The following is a 24,697-nucleotide window of genomic DNA, read 5'->3' on the forward strand; positions in this document are numbered from 1 at the left end:
GTCATTGGTTGCTATGACACCGTGCGCTTCATGCCGCCACTGCACTACAGTAATACACTCGTGTAGATCATACAAGTGTATTACTGTAGTGCAGCGGCGGCATGAAGCGCACGGCGTCATAGCAACCAATGACACTGTGCGCTCCTGCTGTCAGCAGGAATCCAGCCCGGCATACCACGGACCGCTCACTGCCGTGGAACACGGTCACGTGCATTCGGCCTTACACAGAGAATACTATCAATCATTGATAACACCTCCCCTGTGTACAACTATCAATGACAGACAACTATCTCTGTATACACACATACAGAAAATGATATAAATCACTGATAACACCTCCCCTGTGTACAACTATCAGTGACTGACAGCTATCTATGTATACACACTTACACAGAGAATGCTATTAATCACTGACAACACCTACGCAGTGTACAACTATCAGTGACTGACAGCTATCTCTGTATACACACTTACACATAGAATGATACCAGGCATATTTAGGAGTTCCGGTGATGAACCGGGCTCTCTGTGGGGCTGCCAGGAAGCCGGGTGATGTCACCGGCACTGATGGGCGGGATTTAGCGCTTCCCTAGCCAGTAAAACGGCTAGGGCAGCGTTAAAGCAAGCCCATCAGAGCTGGTGATGTCACCGAACACACTGCCGGGTGGAAGCTTCCGCCCAGCAGTGTGTTATTGTAAGCAAAAGAGCCCTTGCCCTGCGCAATCTAGTGCAGGGAAAGGGAGCGCATCGGAGTATGAGATACTCCGATGCTAACATCAGGGGCGCTGCCTGGGTGAAAATATGGGTATGTCTGGGTTCAGCTCTGAACCCGGAAAACCCCTTTAATGACATACAGGATGAGATTAATAGTGCTGTTTCTATTTTTGCAGATGACACCAAACTTTGTAATATAGTACAGTCTATGGAAGATGTTAATAAGTTACAAGCTGACTTGGACAAACTTACTGTTTGGGCCTCCACTTGGCAAATGAGGTTCAATATAGATAAATGTAAAGTTATGCACTTGGGGGCTAATAATCTGCACGCAGCATATGTCCTAGGGGGAGAAAAACTGGGAGAGTCAGTCACTTGTTGAGAAGGATCTGGGTGTATTAGTAGATCATATACTAAATAACAGCATGAAATGTCAGTCAGCTGCCTCTAAGGCCAACAGAATTTGTATTAAAAGAGGTATGGATTCGCAGGACAGGGATGTAATATTGCCACTATACAAAGCACTGGTACAGCCTCACCTGGAATATACAGTTCAGTTCTGGGCAGCAGTCCATAAAAAGGATGCCCTGGAGTTAGAAAAGGTACAGAGAAGAGAAACTAAACTCATAAAGGGCCTGGAAGATCTTAGTTATTAGCAAAGATTAAATGAACTGATTTTTTTTAGCCTTGAAAAAAGATGTCTAAGGGGGGACATGATTAACCTGTACAAATACATAAATGGACCATACAAAAAATATCAAGGGAAGCTATTCTGTGTTAAACCCCCTCAAAAAAAGATTCAGTCATAAGAGGTGACAAGCATTCTTTACTGTAAGGGATGTGACTCTCTGGAATAGCTTGCCGCAGGAGCTGGTCACAGCAAATACAGAAGATGGCTTCAAAAAAGGTTTAGATGACTTTGAGGCTTATGACAATGTATAGAAATCATGTTCTACGCACTCTTTCCTTAGGCCCAACCCCTTCTTAAAAAGAAGATGGACATTGATCCAGGGATCGATCTGTGGATAGATATAGGAGGATTACAGGTTGGACTTGATGGACTTTTGTCTTTTTCCAACCTTAAAGGGAGTCTTTCACCAAATATGACCATTACAGACCACTCAGATCAGGTTCTCCATTACTTTCCCCAGATTACTATGGTACCTTTCATATTGCAGATCATCGCTGATTTGCTCCAAACCCTCTGTGCTTTGCTTACCAAACCCCTACTCACCCCTCTGGACCACCGTTGTTTAATCTGATTACCTCCTCCTCTCTGTCTGAAATCCTGTGCCTCCGTCGGCTGGATTGGGTTGCGCAGGCTGGCACATGCGCATTGAAAGTCCCTGTTCTTCTGCCCATAAAGGGCAATGCAGAGCGCACGAGCTGGGAATATGTGGAGCGGCGAGGACGCTGGATTTCAGATGGAGATTGGTTGCTATGGGCAACTAAGCCGGTTTTCTTTTACATCAGTTTTGATAAATCTCTTTGCGCTGAATGCTTAAATTATTACTCCTCCGGTATGGAATAGCTTCCAGTCCAAGAATTAGCACTGTAGAACCTATGCACACATCAGAGCTGCACAGGCTCCCCTAGGTGTTGTATATACATAGCTATTCTCCCCTAGACACAACATTTCTAGAGGAGAATATGAAATATGTCACTGCATAGGACATATTCACCGCTAGAATCATTGTACAGAAATATTCTTCAGCGGTACAGTGTCTTGTATGTTACATTTGTACAAAACAGAGCCATAAAACCACTGTGTGCATGAGGTCTTAATGTGAATTCTTTTTTCCCCAAAAATATAATTAAAAAAAAGACTTTTAATGTATCTTTATTGAAACTATGGAAACAAATCGATTGGTGTAATGTAGTTTTCATTTCATTAATTAAATTTATGTAGAAGAGAAATAATAGGGGAGAGTCAAAACTGGTGTAAAAGAAAACTGACTTAGTTGTCCCATAGCAGCCAATCAGATTTTACCTTTCATTTTTAGAGCTCCTATGGAAAATGAAAGGATCAATCTGATTGGTTTCTATGGATTACTAACCCAGTTTTCCTTTATACCAGTTTTGATTAATATCCCCCAATGTGTTTGTTTTTGTAAGGCTACATTCACATGAACATAAGTGTTTTGTGGATACCAAAACACGGATACCGGCCATGGGCGTTTTGCGGACTGCAGATGGCTGGCGCTATATAGAAAATGCCTATTCTTGTCCATGATTGTGGACAAGAATAGGACATGCTCTATATTTTTGAGGGAGCGGATCGGAACTATGGATGCGGACAGCACACCGTTTGCTGTCCACATGTTTTGTGGCCCCATTGAAATTAATGGGTCTGCACCCGTTCTGCAAAATTGTGGAACGGATGCGGACGCAGAGTTATGGTTGTGTGAATGCACCCTTAGGGTTATTCCTTCCTCAGACATTTATGGCATATCCAAAGGGTTACTTAGGAATGTGTCCCCCAGGTCCCATCTGATCCAGCTGAGTGTAACTGTATAACTAACATAACAACATGAAGGGTATTTTACATTCACATTATTTTCCGCTAAAAATGTTGTCCAAGATGCTTCAAAATGTCAAAACACCCATAGAATAGCTACGGCATGTTTCATTAGCCAAGCACAAGGATAACCAGTCGAGCCCCACAGAGAATGTCACTGGAGAAAGTGTGGAGTATCATATTTTGTTTTGTTTTTTGTGATATTTTTAGGGTTGTCTGAAATTTTTAATATTTTTGCTCAACCTTATGCATAATAGTAAATATATACAAATAAATAAAGGCATATTGTGTCTTCCTGCAGTGGGAGGCAATGTTTGCAGTGGGGAGCGCCCACTTGCCTGGACACCGCTCAATGAACCCATGTCCGATCTATGATGAATTTACAGGACAGATCTTCCTTTTCTTCATTGCTGTCCAGGGAAGGACCACAGAATCCTACCAGATCCTAACTGGCCATAATCTTGCAAGACTGTGTTATGTAACAAGCTCAGACCAAGGCAGGACGTGGGGTGATGTCACAGATTTGACTCAGAAGGTCATCGGAGAATCACTAAAGGGTAAAAAAAATATATATATATAAATAGTAAATAATGTCAGAGTGACACTGACATGCATAGCTATGGTTGATTGTGTTAACGAACAGCTTGTTTAAAAAACACACTACGCCGTAACATGTGTTCTGCTTATTCATATTCCAAAGCTTCCAAAAATTGGCCTTTATTGGGGTGGATGGTGTTCTGGGGGCTTTATTGGGGACCAAAGCAAAAAATGATGGCTTAATGAGATCAAAATCCCCGACATATGACAGGCACACACCAAGAGTCCTGCCAAAGCCCAGGAAAAATAAATTTTGGCAAACCAGAAGAACAACAGCACATTTGCAGAACGACAAGAGTTACTTTTTCCATATAGCAGCGGAACCCTTGCTTGCTTGGTTAGAAGTCCCACCAACACCACCCAGGCCACAGCCCAGAAAAACGAAATTTAGACAAAGGTGCAGAAGTGGGCCTCACAAGTCAGCGGAACCCTTGAGTGTTAGGCAAGAAGTCCCACACAGACACCGCCTGGGCCAGAGCCCAGAAAAATTACATGTAGGTGACTGCGCAGAAATGTGCAAAATTTACCAAAGTTCAATTCGGGGCCCCAGTTCATAGAAAGGATGCCCTGGAGCTGGTAAAAAGTACAAAGAGGAGGGACTAAACTGGTAAGGGTCATGGAGGGTCCTAGTTATGAGGAAAGATTAAAAGAAGTAAAGGGAACCTGTCACGTTAAACATGGAGTTTGAGCTACAGGAGGCATGTTATACAGCAGAAAGAGCTGAGCAACTTGATATACATTTTTGTGGGAAAGATTAAGAATAACTTCTAATTTATACATTTAAATGACTGATTATTGTGGTCTTTGAAGTCAATGCGGTATTCCTATCAGTGATTGACAGCCTTCCCTGTATGACTGTGCAATATAGATAGCTGTCCATCATTAATAGGACCACCTCTTTGACTTCAAAGCCCACAATAAGCATGAATTTTAATCAATAAATCAGAAACCTATATATTAATCTGCTAACCTCCTCCTGCTCTGTAACATGATGTCTGCAGCTCATGCCATGTTCAATGTGACAAGTTCCCTTTAAATTTTGTCTTGGGAAGAGATGTCTAAGGGAGGATATGATTAGCCTACATAAATAGCCCATCCAAAAATATGGTGAAAAGCTGCCCCATATAGAATCCTCTCAAAAGACAAAGGGGCACTGCCTCCATCAGGAGAAGAAAAAATTCAGTCACCAGAGGCAACAAGACTTCTTTACTGTAAGAACAGTAAATGTGTGAAAAGGTCTACCTCAGAAGGTGGTCACAGCAGGAACAGTGAATGGTTTAAAAAAAAAAAAAAGGCTTAAATAAATTCTTAAAATTCTGGTTCTCACTCCCTTTTCCTAAATTCACATCCCCTCCCATCCTTTTGTTGAACTTGATGGACTTTTTAAACTCTACTTTGTGAACTTTGATGTCTTTTCAATCCTACTATGTAACTATGTAAAACATTTTCTACTCATTAAGTCCTGATCTTCACAAAAATCATAAAACTAAAGGGCAATTCCATAAAAATAAAAGTTTCTCAAACTGGAGCTTAGTTTTCCTAAAGAGTGAAAATCTGAGCAAAGGGTTGAAGCACAAAACGTGATGTTTTGTACATTGCTTTTACTTTCATCAATTGCACTTTGTTCCCATTTTGAGTTGCAGTAGTCTTGCTATTGCATATGTGAGGAAAATGCTACTTAGGGCTCATGCACATGGCTGTAAGTGTTTTACGGTCCACAAATCACGGATCCGCAAAACAAAGATCCTGGCTGAGTGCATGTCCCATGTCACTTCAGTAGAAAAAGCTCATATTTTTCCGCAAAACAGACAAAAATAGGATATGTTCTATCTTTTGTGTAGGGCCGTGGAATAGAGATGCAGATGCGTACAGGACACGGTGTGCAGTCTGCATCTTTTGCGGCCCCTTTGAAATTAATGGCTCCACATCTGATCCGCAAAAATTGCAGATCAGATGTGAAACGAAACTACAGCCATGTGCATGAGCCCTTATATTAAAGTGCACTGATAAACTGTGAACATCTCTACAAGCACTGTGGTATTTCTATTCTAATTGCTTTTTATTTTATGTACAGAGTGGGCTACCTTTGCCTTGGGACCAGGACATGGCATTCAGCTAAAATCTGGTCGTCTCCTTCTACCTGCTTACACCTATCACATAGATTGCAGAAACTGCTTTGGGAAGCTCTGTCGTACTACACCACGGGCATTTGCCTTCCGCAGTGATGATCATGGGAAGACTTGGACATTTGGAGACCTAGTGCCAAACCTGCAAACAGTCGAGTGCCAGTTAGTGTCAGTAGATGAGGAAGATGGCAGCAATGTCTTGTATTGCAATGCCAGAAGCACTTTAGGATTCAGAGTGCAAGCTCTAAGTTCTGATAATGGCATTGTCTTCCAGCAAGGGCAACTAGTGGAGAAGCTGGTAGAGACACCAAGTGGATGCCATGGAAGTGTCATTGGTTTTCCTGCTCCACTAACATATGCCTCAAGACTTAATACTAAAAATATGTTGGGGCAGCCCATGAATGCCATGAGTCGAACTAAATTATCAAACACTGAACCTAAGAGGGTACCTCAGTTACTTCAGAAAGATAGAAGTTGTGTAGAACACTATCAATTAAATAGATATAGCAATATCTGCAAAGTAATGCTTCACAAACAGACAAAAGGAAAGACAGCTGACATAAACAGTAGGTATAATAAAGGACAATTCTCATCTGAACTACAAAAGAGTGATTTTAGGACTGATTATCAATTCCAGTTGCCCACTTGGGTCTTGTACTCCCATCCTACTAGCCCTCAGAGACGTGTGAATCTTGGTGTTTACCTCAGTCCATACCCTAAAGACTCTGATAGCTGGACCAGCCCTTGGATTATCTATGAAGGACCAAGTGCTTACTCTGACTTAGCATATATAGAGTTACAGTCTGGAGAACTTAGAGCACCATTAATTGTTTTCGGTTGTCTCTATGAAAATGGTATAACATCTCCCTATGAGCAGATATCATTCAGCATGTTCACACTATATGAAGTCATCCAGAACTTGCCTCCTAACCCTGCCCTTCTCCATCCATCTATGGAACAAGATGGATGGAGAAGAGTAAATTGCTCAACATCTTAAAAAACTATTACAAACGTTAAGAGAATGTGTCATCTGTGTTACCTATGTCATTGTTTCTACATGTTTCTAAACCAAATTTCTTGTGCTAAAATAAGTTACATCAAAATACCTGTCTGCTTATACTCTGTGCTACTCCTAATAAAAGCACATTTTGAAGACAGTATAGTGGCCTCTCTGAAGTGAAGTTCCGTGGTCCTTATGTTGTTCTCATGTATCAATTCCTCATCAGAGAAAAGATGGCCTTATTGACTGTAGCAGCCAAAAAAAGTTTAGAAAGCACACTTTCTCTTCGGGGCAGTTATGATACAGGGGGGCTTATATTACAAAGAATATATATGGATGAAAAAAAACTTGACTCTTGTCATTTTTTCTTGTTTCCATATTTAAATATGGTGGTTTTAAAAAACAATCCACAGTATGTCTGGTGGGTGACTGTCACTGGTTAGAAAACTTTAAGAAATATTTTCGCTTACTTTTTCTGGTCACAATGTCCACATATCACTCCAAAAATTGCATTAACCATCTGGGAGAGACACAAGATAATTTGTAAAATGTTACTCATAGACAGAAGAATGAAGAAACTGGAATGCCATGTCTCAATGTCTGGAGGTTCTATACAGGCATCAATCCAGGAAGACGTTTCTGGAGCCATGACCCCTGAGCTACAAGATAGGAAAGAAAAAGTTGTTTATTAGTGCACAGTTAAGAGTCTAATTGCTGCTACTCTTGAAAGACACCTTGGACACCAAGCTTATATTATAAATGAGTATTTGTCACAGTGAGAAACTGGTGACTGAACATCTACTCAAATCCCAGTTTATCTATGACAGATATTCTCAGATGTACAACAAACCTACACAGTCAAAGATTATATGTAATGTAAATTACATAAATTTGCATTATAATGCAAAACATAGTATAAAACATTCTTCATTTCAAATAGATATTATGTTCTTTCTTAAATCCATTGTATGAGAAAGGGATGAATAATTCTATAATCTATTGGTATATTGAGAACACACCACCAGCTCAACCTCTTCAAGGTCGTTTGGGCATCTACCATAATGCACAGGTTGCCAGTTCTGGTGTTGCATAGCTTTGTATAATATAACTTAGTACAACTTACTCATTATTTAATAGATTAAGTTTAAGATAGCCCCATTTATTTTCTGCTCCGTCATCCTCTTTGTACAAGCAATAGGGACCTCTGAATAACCCAGTGATAGAGACCGTAAGAGATATTGCAGCTCCAAGCAAAGCCACAAAGGAGAAAATACCAGATAGGAGCATCTGAAGAAAGAAAATAAATGCAGTCATGAGCTTTATGGAGGAACCTATAAACATTAGGCGATGGTCGGATATTCCTTAAAGATCTGCCTAATAGGTTCATAAAAATATTATTCACTCCAGCATGCGAGGATAAATTAGTGGGGATTTACACCCCTTAATAACCCCCGATCAGTGATACTGCATGTTGATTGGGTCTCATTAAGTGCTGTTTACATTGAGTGTATTGGGACAAACGATCTGACCATTCATCCCCAAACAGTTTTCATTTATCGGCAGCACATCTTTCTCCCGTTTACACAGGGTGACGTGCTGCAATTGGTGGCACATAAACGATGTCATCGCCTGAAATGAGCTTGTTTTTGGGTAATAGGAAGCATGTTGCCATGGCATACTGAATGTTCCTGATCATCAGCCTGTATGAAAGACTCATTAAGGCCACTTTACACTGGCTGATAATTGGCCAGATAATCGTTAACAAGCATTCGTAGGAATGCTCATTAGCAATTAGTTACCGGTGTAAAGGTGCCGCCAAGTGGCTTATTCATCGGGTAATATGATCACTAATAATGGTCTGTGACACCATTAAATGGGCAGATTATCAGAAACAACCAGGGGTGTAACTACCGTAGCAGCAGACCATGCGACTGCTATCGGGCCCAGGGCAAGAGGGGGCTCAGTCTTAGTTGGGATTATCTCCTGTTCTACTGAAGATGAAAACTTGGTCAGGAACAACTTTTAGCAAATGAGACAGTGGAAAAATGGCCCGAAGGTCATTGAAAAGAGTTTAGGCAGAAACCCTTCTGTCCTGTGTGGGGAGCCTGGTTTGAACCTTGCTATGGGGCCCTTACTTCTCTATGTATGCCACTGGTAGCAAAGTTTGTTCCCGATAATATGCCTGACAATTGGCAGTGTAAGTGCACCATAAAGGTTTGTTCTTACTGACCAGTTGTGGTTACAATTTGCTCATTTCCATAATTGACCAGTGTGATTGAAGGATTGGAGCAGCAATAAACAATAAGGCTAAAGATTATATTCATTTATCAGAAGTGCAATCTGTAATTGATATAGGGATATTCTCATTGATAAAGGGATGGCGTATCGTCCAGAGGTCAGATCCCAATTGATCCTGAGAATGAAGGGGCTGCAGTACTCATTTAATGCTGCATTTCTTTCACTGTTACCAGCTGTGCATGGAACTGTAGCATGGATTCATTCACAGGAGGGAAATGAAAGAATGTGATGCTGTTGGTAAAGGAAATGAGTGATGCTTGGGGGGACAATAGCTGGGGTCTATTCGTTTGTAGCGCTACATTTGGTGTATATGCTGAGAAATGGGCCTGAAAGATGCATAAAGAATGTACTTTTGGCATCTGCCTAAGGGTACACAGTCAGGTCCATAAATATTGGGACATTGACACAATTCTATCATTTTTTGGCTCTATGCACCACCACAATGGATTTGAAATGGAACAAACAAGATGTGCTTTACCTGCAGACTGTCAGCTTTAATTTGAGGGTATTTACATCCAAATCAGGTGAACAGTGTAGGAATTACAACAGTTTGCATCTGTGCCTCCCACTTGTTAAGGGACCAAAAGTAATGGGACAGAATAATAATCATAAATCAAACCTTCACTTTTTAATACTTGGTTGCAAATCCTTTGCAGTCAATTACAGCCTGAAGTCTGGAACGCATAGACATCACCGGACGCTGGGTTTCATCCCTGGTGATGCCCTGCCAGGCCTCTACTGCAACTGTCTTCAGTTCCTGCTTGTTCTTGGGGCATTCAGTTTTGTCTTCAGCAAGTGAAATGCATGCTCAATCGGATTCAGGTCAGGTGAGTGACTTGGCCATTGCATAACATTCCACTTCTTTCCCTTAAACTATTTGGTTGCTTTTGCAGTATGCTTTGGGTCATTGTCTATCTGCACTATGAAGCGCCGTCCAATGAGTTCTGAAGCATTTGGCTGAATATGAGCAGATAATATTGCCCGAAACACTTCAGAATTCATCCTGCTGCTTTTGTCAGCAGTCACATCATCAATAAATGCAAGAGAAGCAGTTCCATTGGCAGCCATACATGCCCACGCCATGACACTACCACCACCATGCTTCACTGATGAGGTGGTATGCTTAGAATCAAAAGCAGTTCCTTTCCTTCTCCATACTTTTCTCTTCCCATCACTCTGGTACAAGTTGATCTTGGTCTCATCTGTCCATAGGATGTTGTTCCAGAACTGTGAAGGCTTTTTTAGATGTCGTTTGGCAAACTCTAATCTGGCCTTCCTGTTTTTGAGGCTCACCAATGGTTTCCATCTTGTGGTGAACCCTCTGTATTCACTCTGGTGAAGTCTTCTCTTGATTGTTGACTTTGACACACATGCACCTACCTCCTGGAGAGTGTTCTTGATCTGGCCAACTGTTGTGAAGGGTGTTTTCTTCACCAGAGAAAGAATTCTTTGGTCATCCACCACAGTTGTTTTCTGTGGTCTTCTGGGTCTTTTTGTGTTGCTGAGCTCACCGATGCGTTCCTTCTTTTTAAGAATGTTCCAGTTGTTTTGGCCACGCCTAATGTTTTTGCTATCTCTCTGATGAGTTTGTTTTTTCAGCCTAATGATGGCTTGCTTCACTGATAGTCATAGCTCTTTGGATCTCATCTTGAGAGTTGACAGCAACAGATTCCAAATGCAAATAGAACACTTGAAATTAACTCTGGACCTTTTATCTGCTCATTGCAATTGGGATAATGAGGGAATAACACACACCTGGCCATGGAACAGCTGGGAAGCCAATTGTCCCATTACTTTTGGTCCCTTAACAAGTGAGAGGCACATATGCAAACTGTTGTAATGCCTACACCGTTCACCTGATTTGGATGTAAATACCCTCAAATTAAAGCTGACAGTCTGCAGGTAAAGCACATCTAGTTAGTTTAATTTCAAATCCATTGTGGTGGTGTATAGAGCCAAAAATTTTAGAATTGTGTCCATGTCCCAATATTTATGGACCTGACTGTATGTCAGCACGTGCTTCAGCAGACTACACTTTCCTATACATTATAGCATTCAAAAAAATGTTTTTTGTTAAGAGTATTTCCAAACATCAGAGCCATAAAAGCAATGTAAATACAGCCAGGGGTGGACTGGGAACTAAAAGTGGGGGTGGACTGGGAACTAAAAGTGGCCCTGGAAAGAAAAGTAAAAGTGGCCCCACTTGCAGGCAGGCGGGTTCAAATTGACTGAAGGTGGGGCAAAATAATTAGGCAGGGCCAGCAATATCATAGTGCAGAGCAATATACCGCCCCAGCTGAACCAAATACCACAGTGCAGCAGAAAATACTGCCATCTGCGCCACAGTATTCAACTATATTGTATATTGCTGTCCTGAGGATTCAGGAGGGCAAATGCAGCTGCTGGCCAAGTGCATAAGAGAGAATGAGATCATTATTTACCTGGCTGGCAGCTGTGAGGAGGGCTTTGGTGGCCCTCCTAGGAATCAGCCATTCTGGAAATTTCCCTGTAGGGTCTATGGCCCCTTAATACAGCCTTAGGCTACATGCACACGACCATATGTGTTTTGCGGATCTGCATGCGCAGACCAGAAGACTGGATCGGTCAATGAGGCAATTTTAATGCCGGATCTGGCACTAATACATTCCAATGGAAAAAAATGCCGGATCCGGCAAGTGTTCAGGATTTTTGGCCGGAGAGAAAAATGCAGCATGCTGCGTTTTTTTCTCTGTACAAATACCGTAAAAGGACTGAACTGAAGACATCCTGATGCATACAGAACGGATTTCTCTCCATTCAGAATGCATTAGGATAAAACTGATCATTTTTTTTCCGTTATTGAGCCCCTAGGACGGAACTCAATACCGGAAAACTTTGACGCAAGTGTGAAAGTACCCTAAAACGGACAAGAATATTACATGTTCTATTTTTTGGGCGGGGCTACGGAATGGACATACTGATGCGGACAGCACACGATATGCTGTCCGCATTTTTTGCGGACCCATTGAAATGAATAGGTCCACATCCTATCCGCAAAAAAAAAAACAGAACAGACACGGAAACAAAATACGTTTGTGTGCATGAGGCCTTAAAGCCATTAATTTGCATCCATAACCATAAACTCAGCTAATTTCTTTTTATCCTATGCTTCCGGCATTTTACTCTTTTGTATATGTACAAGTCATTTTGATTACTTCCTATGTTTCACATCTTCAGTCATATAGAACATACTGTGGGGTAAAAGAGTATTCGCAAAAGTAATTTACTTTAAACCAGTTACACCATAGAACACAATTCACAAAGTGCCTAATGTGATCTCAAAATTTTCCTAATTTTCCCCACTACCTACATCAAAGCGAGGTCCACAGCAAGACAGTCTTCTTACTTTAAACCCAGTGGTTGTGATTTTTATACTGGCCAGAAGCACCTAGGAGTGAAATTATATCATTAATCAACTTCTGAGGATATAAATCACCATACCATCAAGAGATACAAGCTAATGCACAGCTCAATGATCTAATGAACAGGACCTCGCAGTTACGTCTCTTCACACCAAATATCAGATTATACCTGCATAACCCCTTTAAATTGGGTCTTAGGCGCACATTTAATACCATCTAGAACCTGCTTACACCCTGATTGGATCAGTTTTTTTCCTATTGTACAACATATCTAGCAATGCATCTTAGCTTCAGTAGTCTAATTCCTCACTTAAAGGGGTTGTTTACCTCCGAAGGCCTTTCAGGCAGAACTTCACCCCCACCCATGTGGCCCGAAAAGCCCATTGGGGTGAACAACCTTTTTAAAATCCTCTATTTTTTTGTTCCTATTTTGTTTCATTTTGCAATTCATATTGAGAAATATCTTCTCTATGTGTCCCAGTAGATCAGTCATTTCCTCCTCCTTCTTACTGTGCTGCGTCTGGCTGTAAGACAACTGGCTGCAGCAGGATCCTCCCCAATCTGCTCAATCTCCAGTGAAACTGGCAGGTCCTGCCATCACGATTAAGTCCCTTCTTGGCTGCACGTTTAGTACCTGGTTCTGCTGCTTATACGCAGATAGGATCAGTTGACACCACTGGTGTCCATCTTGCAACATATCTAACAATGCGTTGTGGTTTCTGTAGTTTCATTCCATCCCTAATATTCTCCTTTCCTTTGCTCTTATTTACTTCATATTATAATTGAGACTGCAAAATTTATAAAGAAATCTTCTCTATGTGTCCAAGAAGAGATAAGTCTTTTCTCCCTCTTCCTCCTCACAATGGTTTGTTTGGCTGTAAAACAACTGGTCATAGCATGAACCTCGTCAATCTGCCTCATCTCCATTAGGGCCCAAAGGTTGTTAATCTCTACCATGGTTTAATCCATCCCCTCAGCTGTTCCCAATTTTAAAATAGAAGAATAAAGCAGGCAGTTAACCCCTTGTGGGGATCAGCTCAAACAGTGACTTCAGGTGTCATTTAAACAATAGTCTTTTATTTTGTTCAAACACAGCTTTAAACAAATGCTCGTTTACTTCAGCGGGTAAACACAAAGAAACACAGTCCATATGAAATGGTCTAACTCACAGTCCTCTGTAGCTCCAGAGTTCCACCACCCGCTGGAGAGGGGGAAAAAAGATTAGGCCACGGCAGGCTTATCCACAGCAACACACCACACGGCTTTACTCCCAGTCTGTTACACTTCCAGACTAGGAACCACACCCCCAGCTCTCCTGGGATTCCTGGCTTAAATAGGCCAGCCAACACCTGGCCTGGATACGTGGGAGTAGTCATCCCACCCTGCTCTTTGACTACTCCAATGAAACCCGGCCCGGATCAGCTGCAGCTAGCAGCTAAACTACTTCTAGCAACTGTCAGTAACCTAGGGTTCATTTCCCTGAGGCCAGGCACCTCGGTGACACGTATCTATCATCTATTATGGCATCTTGTGCCTTCTCACACCCTGTATTCTCATTATTTGTCATTATTTGCCATAGTATCTGAGTATGTTTTATGTTACTAGATAACAGTCTAGTAACAACACCAGGACCCACATGAGTTGTATCAGTTTTTATTACTACAGCTATTATTAACATCTTGAAACAACTACAATATGATATAATAATATACCGTATACTAACATAAAAACATATTTGCACACAAAGAGGGAACTTTACATTATTCTAATACTCACCATGAGTCCTCCTGCCCAAACTCCTGACAGCGATCTAGCATAGCGGCTAATCTGGTGTCTTCTGAAGTATGACCCATCAAGGTTTGGGAAGAGGAGGAAAAGGTTTGCAGTGATAGAGAGTATAGCCAATAACATTAGGGAGAGTCCAGTACAGCGGGCACACTTCCCTACACACATTCTCCTAAGAAGAATGTATACAATAAATATATGCATATAAAATAAATTATACAAAGCACATAGTAATAAAAAAAATTATGCATAAATGATGCTCATCAGAAGTTGAGTTTCAAAAATAAAACTCCTTTGTGGTGGAAGTTTCTGTTTAAATACACATAGAGAACAAAGGTAGATATGTACAAACCGGATTACCAAAAAGTTGGGACACTATAAAAATCGTGAATAAAAACTGAATGCAATGATGTGGAGGTGCCAACTTCTAATATTTTATTCAGACTAGAACATAAATCACGGAACAAAAGTTTAAACTGAGAAAATGTACCATTTTAAGGGAAAATATGTTGAATTAGAATTTCATGGTGTCAACAAATCCCCAAAAAGTTGAGACAAGGCCATTTTCACCACTGTGTGGCATCTCCCCTTCTTCTTACAACACTCAACAGACGTCTGGGGACCGAGGAGACCAGTTTCTGAAGTTTAGAAATAGGAATGCTCTCCCATTCTTGTCTAATACAGGCCTCTAACTGTTCAATCGTCTTGGGCCTTCTTTGTTGCACCTTCCTCTTTATGATGCGCCAAATGTTCTCTATAGGTGAAAGATCTGGACTGCAGACTGACCATTTCAGTACCCGGATCCTTCTCCTACGCAGCCATGATGTTGTGATTGATGCAGAATGTGGTCTGGCATTATCCTGTTGAAAAATGCAGGGTCTTCCCTGAAAGAGATGACGTCTGGATGGGAGCAAATGTTGTTCTAGAACCTGAATATATTTTTCTGCATTGATGGTGCCTTTCCAGACATGCAAGCTGCCCATGCCACACGCACTCATGCAACCCCATACCATCAGAGATGCAGGCTTCTGAACTGAGCGTTGATAGCAACTTGGGTTGTCCTTGTCCTCTTTGGTCCGGATGACATGGCGTCCCAGATTTCCAAAAAGAACTTCGAATCGTGACTCGTCTGACCACAGAACAGTCTTCCATTTTGCCACACTCCATTTTAAATGATCCCTGGCCCAGTGAAAACGCCTGAGCTTGTGGATCTTGCTTAGAAATGGCTTCTTCTTTGCACTGTAGAGTTTCAGCTGGCAACGGCGGATGGCACGGTGGATTGTGTTCACTGACAATGGTTTCTGGAAGTATTCCTGAGCCCATTCTGTGATTTCCTTTACAGTAGCATTCCTGTTTGTGGTGCAGTGTCGTTTAAGGGCCCGGAGATCACGGGCATCCAGTATGGTTTTACGGCCTTGACCCTTACGCACAGGGATTGTTCCAGATTCTCTGAATTTTCGGATGATGTTATGCACAGTTGATGATGATAGATGCAAAGTCTTTGCAATTTTTCGCTGGGTAATACCTTTCTGATATTGCTCCACTATCTTTCTGCGCAACATTGTGGGAATTGGTGATCCTCTACCCATCTTGGCTTCTGAGAGACACTGTCACTCTGAGAAGCTCTTTTTATACCCAATCATGTTGCCAATTGACCTAATTAGTGTTAATTGGTCTTCCAGCTCTTCGTTATGCTCAAATTTACTCTATCCAGCCTCTTATTGCTACTTGTCCCAACTTTTTGGGGATTTGTTGACACCGTGAAGATTTGAATCAACGTATTTTTCCTTTAAAATGATACATTTACTCGGATTAAACGTTTGATCTGTCATCTACGTTCTATTACAAATAAAATATTGACATTTGCCATCTCCACATCATTGCATTCAGTTTTTATTCACAATTTGTTTAGTGTCCCAACTTTTTTGGAATCCAGTTTGTAAAAGACACTATAAAATAAAAATAAAATTTAAACAAAATCATTTTTTTTTTGCAGGAAAAGGCATGTACAGATTAAGTTAAAGCATAACTTGTCGGTTACAAATCATATCCATTAAAATACATTTCTTACATGGAGAAAGAAAATAGAATGATGATGACTTTTGCATCAATCATCTAAAAAGTAAATGATCCATACAATTCGATCCCCACTTTCAATTATTAATTTTTAATTTTTTAATAGTCCCCCTCCCCCTTCCCAGATCTGGGAAGACCCACTCCACCCCCCTCCCCCCAATCTATTGGTGGAAAGTCTGCAGTGGCGTTTGTAGCAGAGATATTTCGTCGAAAGAGGCTTCCAAATGTAGTCTGTAAGTCGGTCGGTTTGGGGGTACCACTGAGGAAGGGGCAATAACTTGGACCCCGAAACGCGTCTGGTGCTACACCCCCCATCTTTATATTGAAGGAACAAAGTACCCCAAACCGACCAACTTACAGACTACATTTGGAAGCCTCTTTCGACGAAATATCTCTGCTACAAACGCCACTGCAGACTTTCCACCAATAGATTGAGATCTGGTGGACTTGGCAGTTAAATCCAACAGAAACACAGAGTCGTCTAAGAAAACCTCTTGATACATCGTGTCACAGACACTTCTGAGGAGAGGAGAGGATCCAAAGTTTAAAGTCTGGAGAACTTTCGGTTGATATAAGGTAAATTTTACTTGCAAGTAATTTTATAGCGGGACGCCGCTATCTACTTCATTTTCAGCGGGACGCTGCTGCAATTGGAAGTGGGACTTAACAATATTCGATTGGACTTTATCAATACCCAGATGTACACACCAAATTAGGACTGAACAATTGAATTTGAGATTGTGTTTTATGACTGTCGATATTTGCACTATATTATCCTGAGCCCTTGTGTAAATCGATTATTTTTATTCAATATTATCGAATAATTTATCGATTCATCTATCGATTTTTACAATTGATTTGTTTGAGTAACATTATTCACAATAGTAATAAAGATATCAAACTGTACCAACCACATGGTCACGATTTCTTGAGTGCCCTGTTACACTGTTTAATATTTACCTATTGCATTGAGTGAGTGGTCTCAATACACAGGTGCACCGATTTGGGGTCCATTTTTCAGAGTGCGACATCTTATTTAATTATTGATAAATAAAAATCAGTTGCACTAAAAGATACCATAATAGCTATATAGGTATAGTTACAAACACCACAGTAATGTGATAATTAGTCACAATTATTATAAGAGGATAGGTATGTAAGATCATGATGAAGGGCCCATGACTGTGTACATTTGTCAGGGGAATGAATTATTATTAATTTGTGTCTATATGTGATAAATGTGACAGATGTTAGAGATCATGTGTTCAAAACCACCAAGGGGCCATCAAAGGGCTAAGAGCCCAACCATTATCACTATCTGACAGTCTTCTGAAAAATCTTTTCAACATTAATTAAAATTGCATATTACAGGTACAGTATATTAATATATCTGATGACATCACTGAAAACTTCCATGTCAAGGGATTAACCCTTTAGATGCCATGGTCAATGAAGACCACCACATCGGAGGGTTTTTCCGAGGGAGGGGTCTTCCTCTCTCACCCCATCGGCTCCCCCAGGCTGGATCTAAATGTCAGTGTAATGCTGACAGTCATAATGGACTGCAATACACTTTATATTGTAATGCACTGTAAAAGGAATCAGACGCCCAAAATTTAGTCCCTAGTGGGACAAAATAACCCCCCCCCCCCCCCCTCATAAATCTATTCACTATTGGAGGGGAAAAAAACAGACATATTAGGTATTGCGAGCGTCCTCCTCTCAGTGCGCCTGCACCGACTGAAGACCGGTACGGCGCAGGCGCCAGATTTTGAACGCAGACAGGGCCAGCCAGAGGACGAGTGCGTTCGCTGGCCCTGTCAATCAACATGAGGAGGGGGCGTCTTTATGAAAGGAGGATGCGGCTGCTACCAGCAAGTAGCCGCCCTACTTGCTGGTAGAGAGGTAATTTACATATTATAAAAGTCCGTTTTTTTTAAGAAACTGCCCAACCAAAATGAGTAAGAGCATTATATATTGATATATCGCATTATAAGGAATTTAAGTTGGCCAAAAAAAAATATGACTTTAGTGGGGTGACAGAAGCCCTTTAAGCCAGCCAGGCCCAGACTAGAGAACAGACAGTGTGTGGAGTGGCGTGGCCCTACCCTACCCTAACCTACCGATACCGAACAGACTGGACTGAGCCTGACCCAGTGGTGACGGTGTGTAGCAGGTTAACTTAATAATAATAAGGTACAACTTACAAGTAGTGACTGAGTGGACTGACTAAGTCTCTTTCTATTCTAACTAGAGAGATTAGATCTGACTCTGACTGAGTCTGAGAGGGGAGCTGGCTAGCGGCTGCCCCAGAATCTTCCTGATTTAAAAGTTAAAGGGGTTCTGCACTTTAATTTAACTGATGATCTATACTCTGGATAGATCATCAGCTTCTGATCGGCCAGGGTCCGACACCCGGGACCCCCGTCGATCAGCTGCTTGAGAAGGCACCGGCGCTCCAGTAGCGCCACAGCCTTCTCACTGTTTACCGCTGGCCCAGGGACGTCTCGTCTAGTATCAACTAGCGTGGGTGCGGCTAAGCTCCATTCGGGTGTCGGACCCCCGCCGATCAGAAGCTGATGATCTATCCAGAGTATAGATCATCAGTTAAATGAAAGTGCAGAACCCCTTTAAAGTTACTGTCAGTGCAGCCTGGATGATTACAGTGTTTACTTTACCGTTTAGAGAAATCATGTTCAAATGTGAGCAGTCGGAGGGTGATCTGTGGTCTGTGGATCTCATGAGTCATTACACTGTTATAGGGAGGGAGGGATCTGTGAATGATACTCTTATAGTGTTATAGGGAGGGGGATCGGGGGTTTTTGGATGTCATGACACTGTTACGGGGGGAGGGAATCTGTAGATGACACTGTTATAGGGAGGGGGATCTGTAGATGACACGGTTATGGGGGGGATCTGTGCCACTCTGTGGATGACACTGTTAGGCTCCATTCAGACGTCCGTAACAGCGGCAATGTGCGGGTCTGCATTTTTTTCGGGAACGGAATTGCGGACCCGGAAGTGCGGGTCCGCATTTCCGTATCCGGCAGCACGTTGTGCTGCCCTATAGAAATGAATGGGTCCGCAATTCCGTTACGCAAATTTCGGATGTGTGAATGGGGCCTTATAGGGAGAGGGATCCCGATATGACACTGGTATGGGGTGGATCTGTGGATGACACATAGCATAAGATGCTATAAACCACGGGTGTCAAACACAAGGCCCGCGGGCCGAATCCGGCCCGCCAGACCTCGTCGTGTGGCCCGCGTAGCCGCCGCCGGCCTTCAACTTTTATCACTTCCTGCAGGCGGCCCCTGCAGGAAGTGATAATAAATCGCATAATGAGCGCTGTGTATTACCGGTACTTACAACTACAAGCGCTCGCCGAGAGGAGGGAGGAGGCAGGCTGGGAGGATGGGCGCTGGCAGTGTGAGTCATACGTCACGCGCCTGCGCCGCCCACTTTATGAATGAAGCAGGCGGCGTGGGCGCATGACGTATGACTCGCGCTGCCAGCGCCTGTCCTCCCGGCCTGCCTCCTCTCGGCGAGCGCTTGTAGTTGTAAGTACCGGTAATACACAGCGCTCCTTATGCGATTATATACATACGGTAACCATTAACTATTAGAGAAACGATTGTATAATCGTATCTCTAATAGTTAATGGTTACTTATGGGGGGATCTGTGGGTGACACTTATGGGGGATCTGTGGGTGACTCTTATGGGGGATCTGTGTATGACATTTATGGGGGGGGTGATCTGTGGATGACACATATATAGCATCTTATGCTATGTGTCATCCACAGATACCCTCCATAAGTGTCCCTGTAGTGAATGACCCTCAATACACGGGCTAGGGCCCGGCATCTGCTTTTATAATGACAGCGGGGCCCGTGCAGTGACTATTCTACTACACGGGCCCCGCTTCATTATACAGTGAGCAGGGCCCGTGTAGTAGAATAGTCACTGCACGGGCCCCGCTGTCATTATAAAAGCAGATGCCGGACCCTAGCCCGTGTATTGAGGGTCATTCACTACAGGGACACTTATGGAGGGTATCTGTGGATGACACATAGCATAAGATGCTATATATGTGTCATCCACAGATCCCCCCCCATAACTGTCATACACAGATCCCCCATAAGTGTCACCCACAGATCCCCCATAAGAGTCACCCACAGATCCCCCATAAGTCCGATACAACCGGCCCTTTGAGGATGACCAAACTGCTGATGCGGCCCCCGATGAATTTGAGTTTGACACCCCTGCTATAAACGGTATGTGTCATCCACAGATCCCCCTCCATAAGTGTCATCCACAGATCCCCAGGCAGCTAGGACATGTTGAAATCTGAGTGATTGGGGTTTTTCTTCTCTATTGCGGTTTTAGGTATTGGGTAAAGTATCGCAGCGTTTCTAAGCATACTTGTGTAAATGTATCGTTGTTATAGCTGCCCCCCTACTTTTGTCCTGGCCCCCAGTGTGCCCCCCCCCCCCCCCCAAAATTTTAAAGCTAGAGACGCCACTGCTTACCTGCCATCTCCTTATGCTGTATGTGTTCCCCTCTCCTTGCAGCCTGGCCTCAGATAGAGACTCCTGTTCCTCCATGACTGGGATGAACACATTGTCTCTTCCCTCCTCCTTGGTGAGGGATTACCAGGGGGACTTAGGGTCTCTAGGAATCCTGAGTATGAGTCGTTCTACCATCGGGGTCTGCTCATACGGAGAGGAGTCAGGGAGAGGATTAGGAATGCTGTAGGAGGTGACCTGCTCCCTTATTACTCCTTTTGGCTAGGCTGATCCCCTTTTACCCTTTGACACCGCACGGTGGGTGGTTTTCCCCACTCCCCACTGTGACAGTCATTTATCCTTACACGGTGTTCACTGCAATAACAAAACCCAAAATGCAACAACAACCTTTTCTTTATCCTGCTTCCCAAAAAGTGAAATAAATAGTGACCAACTAATCCTACAAAAAATAAGCCTTCACACAGCTCCATCAAGAGAAAAATATATACATGGTTCTCAGAAAATAGCTGTGCTGTTGCCTCAGAGGCTGTTCAATAGCAACATGTGCCAGTAAACCAAACCATCAAAATCTGTGCTGCAAAAGCCAAAAGGTGGTCTTTCCCTACTGAAACCTGCAGCATACACAAACAGCAGTTTATGGCTTTTTAGTACCTAGTAGAACCTGCCTATGAATTCAAGAAGTGTTGTGTCTCAGATGGCACATGCTGGGCACAGCATATTGGGCACTAAAATTCCATATCAGTGGAAAACTTGCATCTTATATTTTTCACGGTCCCCTGCTCATTAATTTTTTGCAAAGTACCTGTGGCGTCAAAATGTTCACTCCACCCCTCAATACCTTGATGGGCGGAATTTCAAAAATTGAGTCACTTTTTGGAGGTTTGCACTGTAGGGTGTATCTTAGGGTCTCTTCAAATGTGACTTGGCAACCAAAAATTTCAGCAAACTCTGCTCTCCAAAAACCATATGGCGCTCCTTCCCTTCTGAGCCCAGCAGTGTGCCCATACAGCTGTTTATGACCACATAAATCCTTGTTTTGCTGTTAACAGTTACAGTGTTACAGGAAAAAATGAATTAGAATGAAAAATCTGTGAAAAAAGTTGCATTTGTAAATTTCACCTTCATTGTCCTTTAATTCTTGTCGAACACCTAAAGGGTTATCAAAGTTTGTAAAATCAGTTTTAGATCATTTGAGGGGTGCAGTTGGTAAACTGGGGTAATTTATGGTTTTATTATGTGGTTTGTATTATGTAAGCCCCTTAAAGTGACTTTAGAACTGAATTGGTCCTTAAAAAAGTTGGTTTTGGAAGTTTTTGGGGAAATTTAAAAAATTGCTTCTAAAATGTAAAGCTTTTTAATGTCCTAATGAATAAACTGACATTTACAAAATGATGCCAACATAAAGCAGACATATGATGAATATTAATTAATAACTATTTTGCAAGGTATTACTAGTATCTGTTTTAAAAGCAGAGAAATTCAAATTGACAAAATTGCTAATTTTCCCAAAGTTTATAAATGTAAGATTATTATTTTTTTTATAAATAAAGGTAAAACATATCAACCAAAAATTGATCACTAGCATAAAGTACAATTTATCATGAGAAAACAGTCTAAAATAGGCTTGGATAAGTAAATACCTGGCACCAACTACATATGGTACTATGGATTAGTTAGTCATAGCTGTATGCAGCATTAACTATATATACAATGTATGTATGTATACAATGATATATAATGATATTATAAACTCACCTTTTTAGAAATGTATGCCAAAGAGGCTCACAGTATTCACTCACTATATTCTGTACTAGAAATAAGTTTCCATATGAATCAGAAGCACTCTACTTTAAAGAACTTCCCTGTGGTCTTTCATATATACTGCCTAACTAAACCACAAGATCCCAATTTTAGCCCAGAAAGAGGAATTCTTAAATGTGGCGATGGTCTGATAAAATCACAAGGGGCGAACAGTACATACACTGGTAAACGAGTGGGATTGTAGCCGTATCTGGAAATAGGATGTACTCTTCTACTTGCTGCTAAGGACGAGTTCACATACATGTTATAAGGGATGAAATAGTATATGTTCATGTATTACTGTATATGGATATTTTAGTTTATATAATTTGTTTTAAAATGCATTTAGATAAATTAGAAATATGGTGTTTCATTATTGTCATATCTGTCCTACTTACAACAGAAAACCTGCATCAGCATTTTTCCTTGAGGGGCTTTTTCAAGAATTTACATTAATGGTCCACCTTTACAGTAAAACTATCACTGTGTAAAGAGTGGGATCAATCCCTGGAACCCTCAAAATCAGCAAAAAGAATCCATCAGATTTTTCAGTGTTTATTCAGGCACGGGCGGCAACACATCCGCATCAGCTTTAGTAAAGTAAACAAGAACAAGCTTCAGTATCAGAAACATACAAAAAAAAAGCATGGATAAACATGAGAGTGCTGGTCAATAGGGGTTCCAGGGGTGAGACTCCCACTGATATGATGTCATAAATGTATTGTTCCATAATACCCCTTTTGGTTGGTGTCACACACAACTTTTTGTAACAATTTTGGATGCAATTTTTTTGAGCCAAAGCCAGAAATGGATCTCGCAGGAAGCAGAACTTTAAGTCCTTCCTTTAAATTTCCCATTCCCTTCCAACCGACTTCTGGCTTTGGCTGAAAAAAATGAACAAAAACTGTCATAAAAAGCTGTATGTGGCACCACCCTTGTTATCCAAACATTCCATAAATGATTATAGACAATTTTCCAGTGATATAAATAAAATAAAAATTTCAGACAAATTAATATTTGTATTTTAGAAAATGACTAATTACAGTATCAAAACCAAATCCAATAAAATATTTGAAACATGATGGTATCTGTCAAATATAAAGAAAAAGTAGATAATATTTGAAGTCAGTTTTGCTTGAGTCTGTGTTCGAGTATTTTATCAAATATCACACAGTTTATTAAATGTGGCTAATTTTTAACCCTAAAACTTTTGTCTAGAAATGCTACTCAAGTTTTCTACACCACCCCCCTACTGGGGTGGCTATGTTTTTTTTTGTGACTTTTAAAAAAAGTCCCAGTCCTAAATCTGAAGTAAAATATAACTAATTACACCTATATTTCCACCTACTTTTGAAAACTTTTAGAAGACATTATTTTTTGTTGTTGAAACTCATCATTGGAGGAGTTATCGGCAAAGAAATACATTAAAACATAAAACATTTTTTAACTATAGTAATTAGTAAAACAACCTAAAATACCTAAAATAATGTGAACCCACATCAAATCCATGGATACAGTCAAAGTGTGGGCAAGTTAGATCCAGCACAAAGCTTGTGTGCCCTGTTACTTGGACTAAACTAAACTTTTGGTAACCATGTTTTGGTTGCTGCTGAAGGCAAAAGCAGGGCAGGGCCATGTTTTATGAAACCTTCAGCTATAGAATTACATTGAACACCGTTATGTTTCCATTTCTTTCATCTAACCAGTATACTGTACACCAATAATACCAACAATAGTACTAAAGTCAGCACTTTTTTTAATTTTTTTTCTTAAATATTTGTTACCCCAGTAGGCAGGAACACACGGACAGTGAGTCCTAACTGAAACCCTGCCATTTCCCTGCCTATTTGCAGTG

General features: G+C 41.5%; 1 protein-coding gene across 1 annotated transcript; it reads right to left on the minus strand.

Annotated features, from left to right (window-relative positions):
- Positions 1 to 3,616: 3,616 nt before the first annotated feature.
- Positions 3,617 to 22,864, minus strand: TM4SF19 (transmembrane 4 L six family member 19). Its single transcript, XM_044291867.1, has 6 exons — positions 22,798 to 22,864; positions 14,431 to 14,611; positions 12,603 to 12,680; positions 8,079 to 8,242; positions 7,426 to 7,614; positions 3,617 to 3,782 (listed from the first exon to the last, which is right to left on the minus strand). The coding sequence occupies exons 2-6, from the start codon at positions 14,605 to 14,607 to the stop codon at positions 3,761 to 3,763; spliced, it is 630 nt and encodes a 209-aa protein (XP_044147802.1). The 5' UTR covers positions 14,608 to 14,611; positions 22,798 to 22,864; the 3' UTR covers positions 3,617 to 3,760.
- Between the last annotated feature and the right edge of the window lie 1,833 nt (positions 22,865 to 24,697).

This window comes from Bufo gargarizans, chromosome 4, assembly GCF_014858855.1.
Source record: "Bufo gargarizans isolate SCDJY-AF-19 chromosome 4, ASM1485885v1, whole genome shotgun sequence".
Taxonomy (NCBI): Eukaryota; Metazoa; Chordata; class Amphibia; order Anura; family Bufonidae; genus Bufo; species Bufo gargarizans.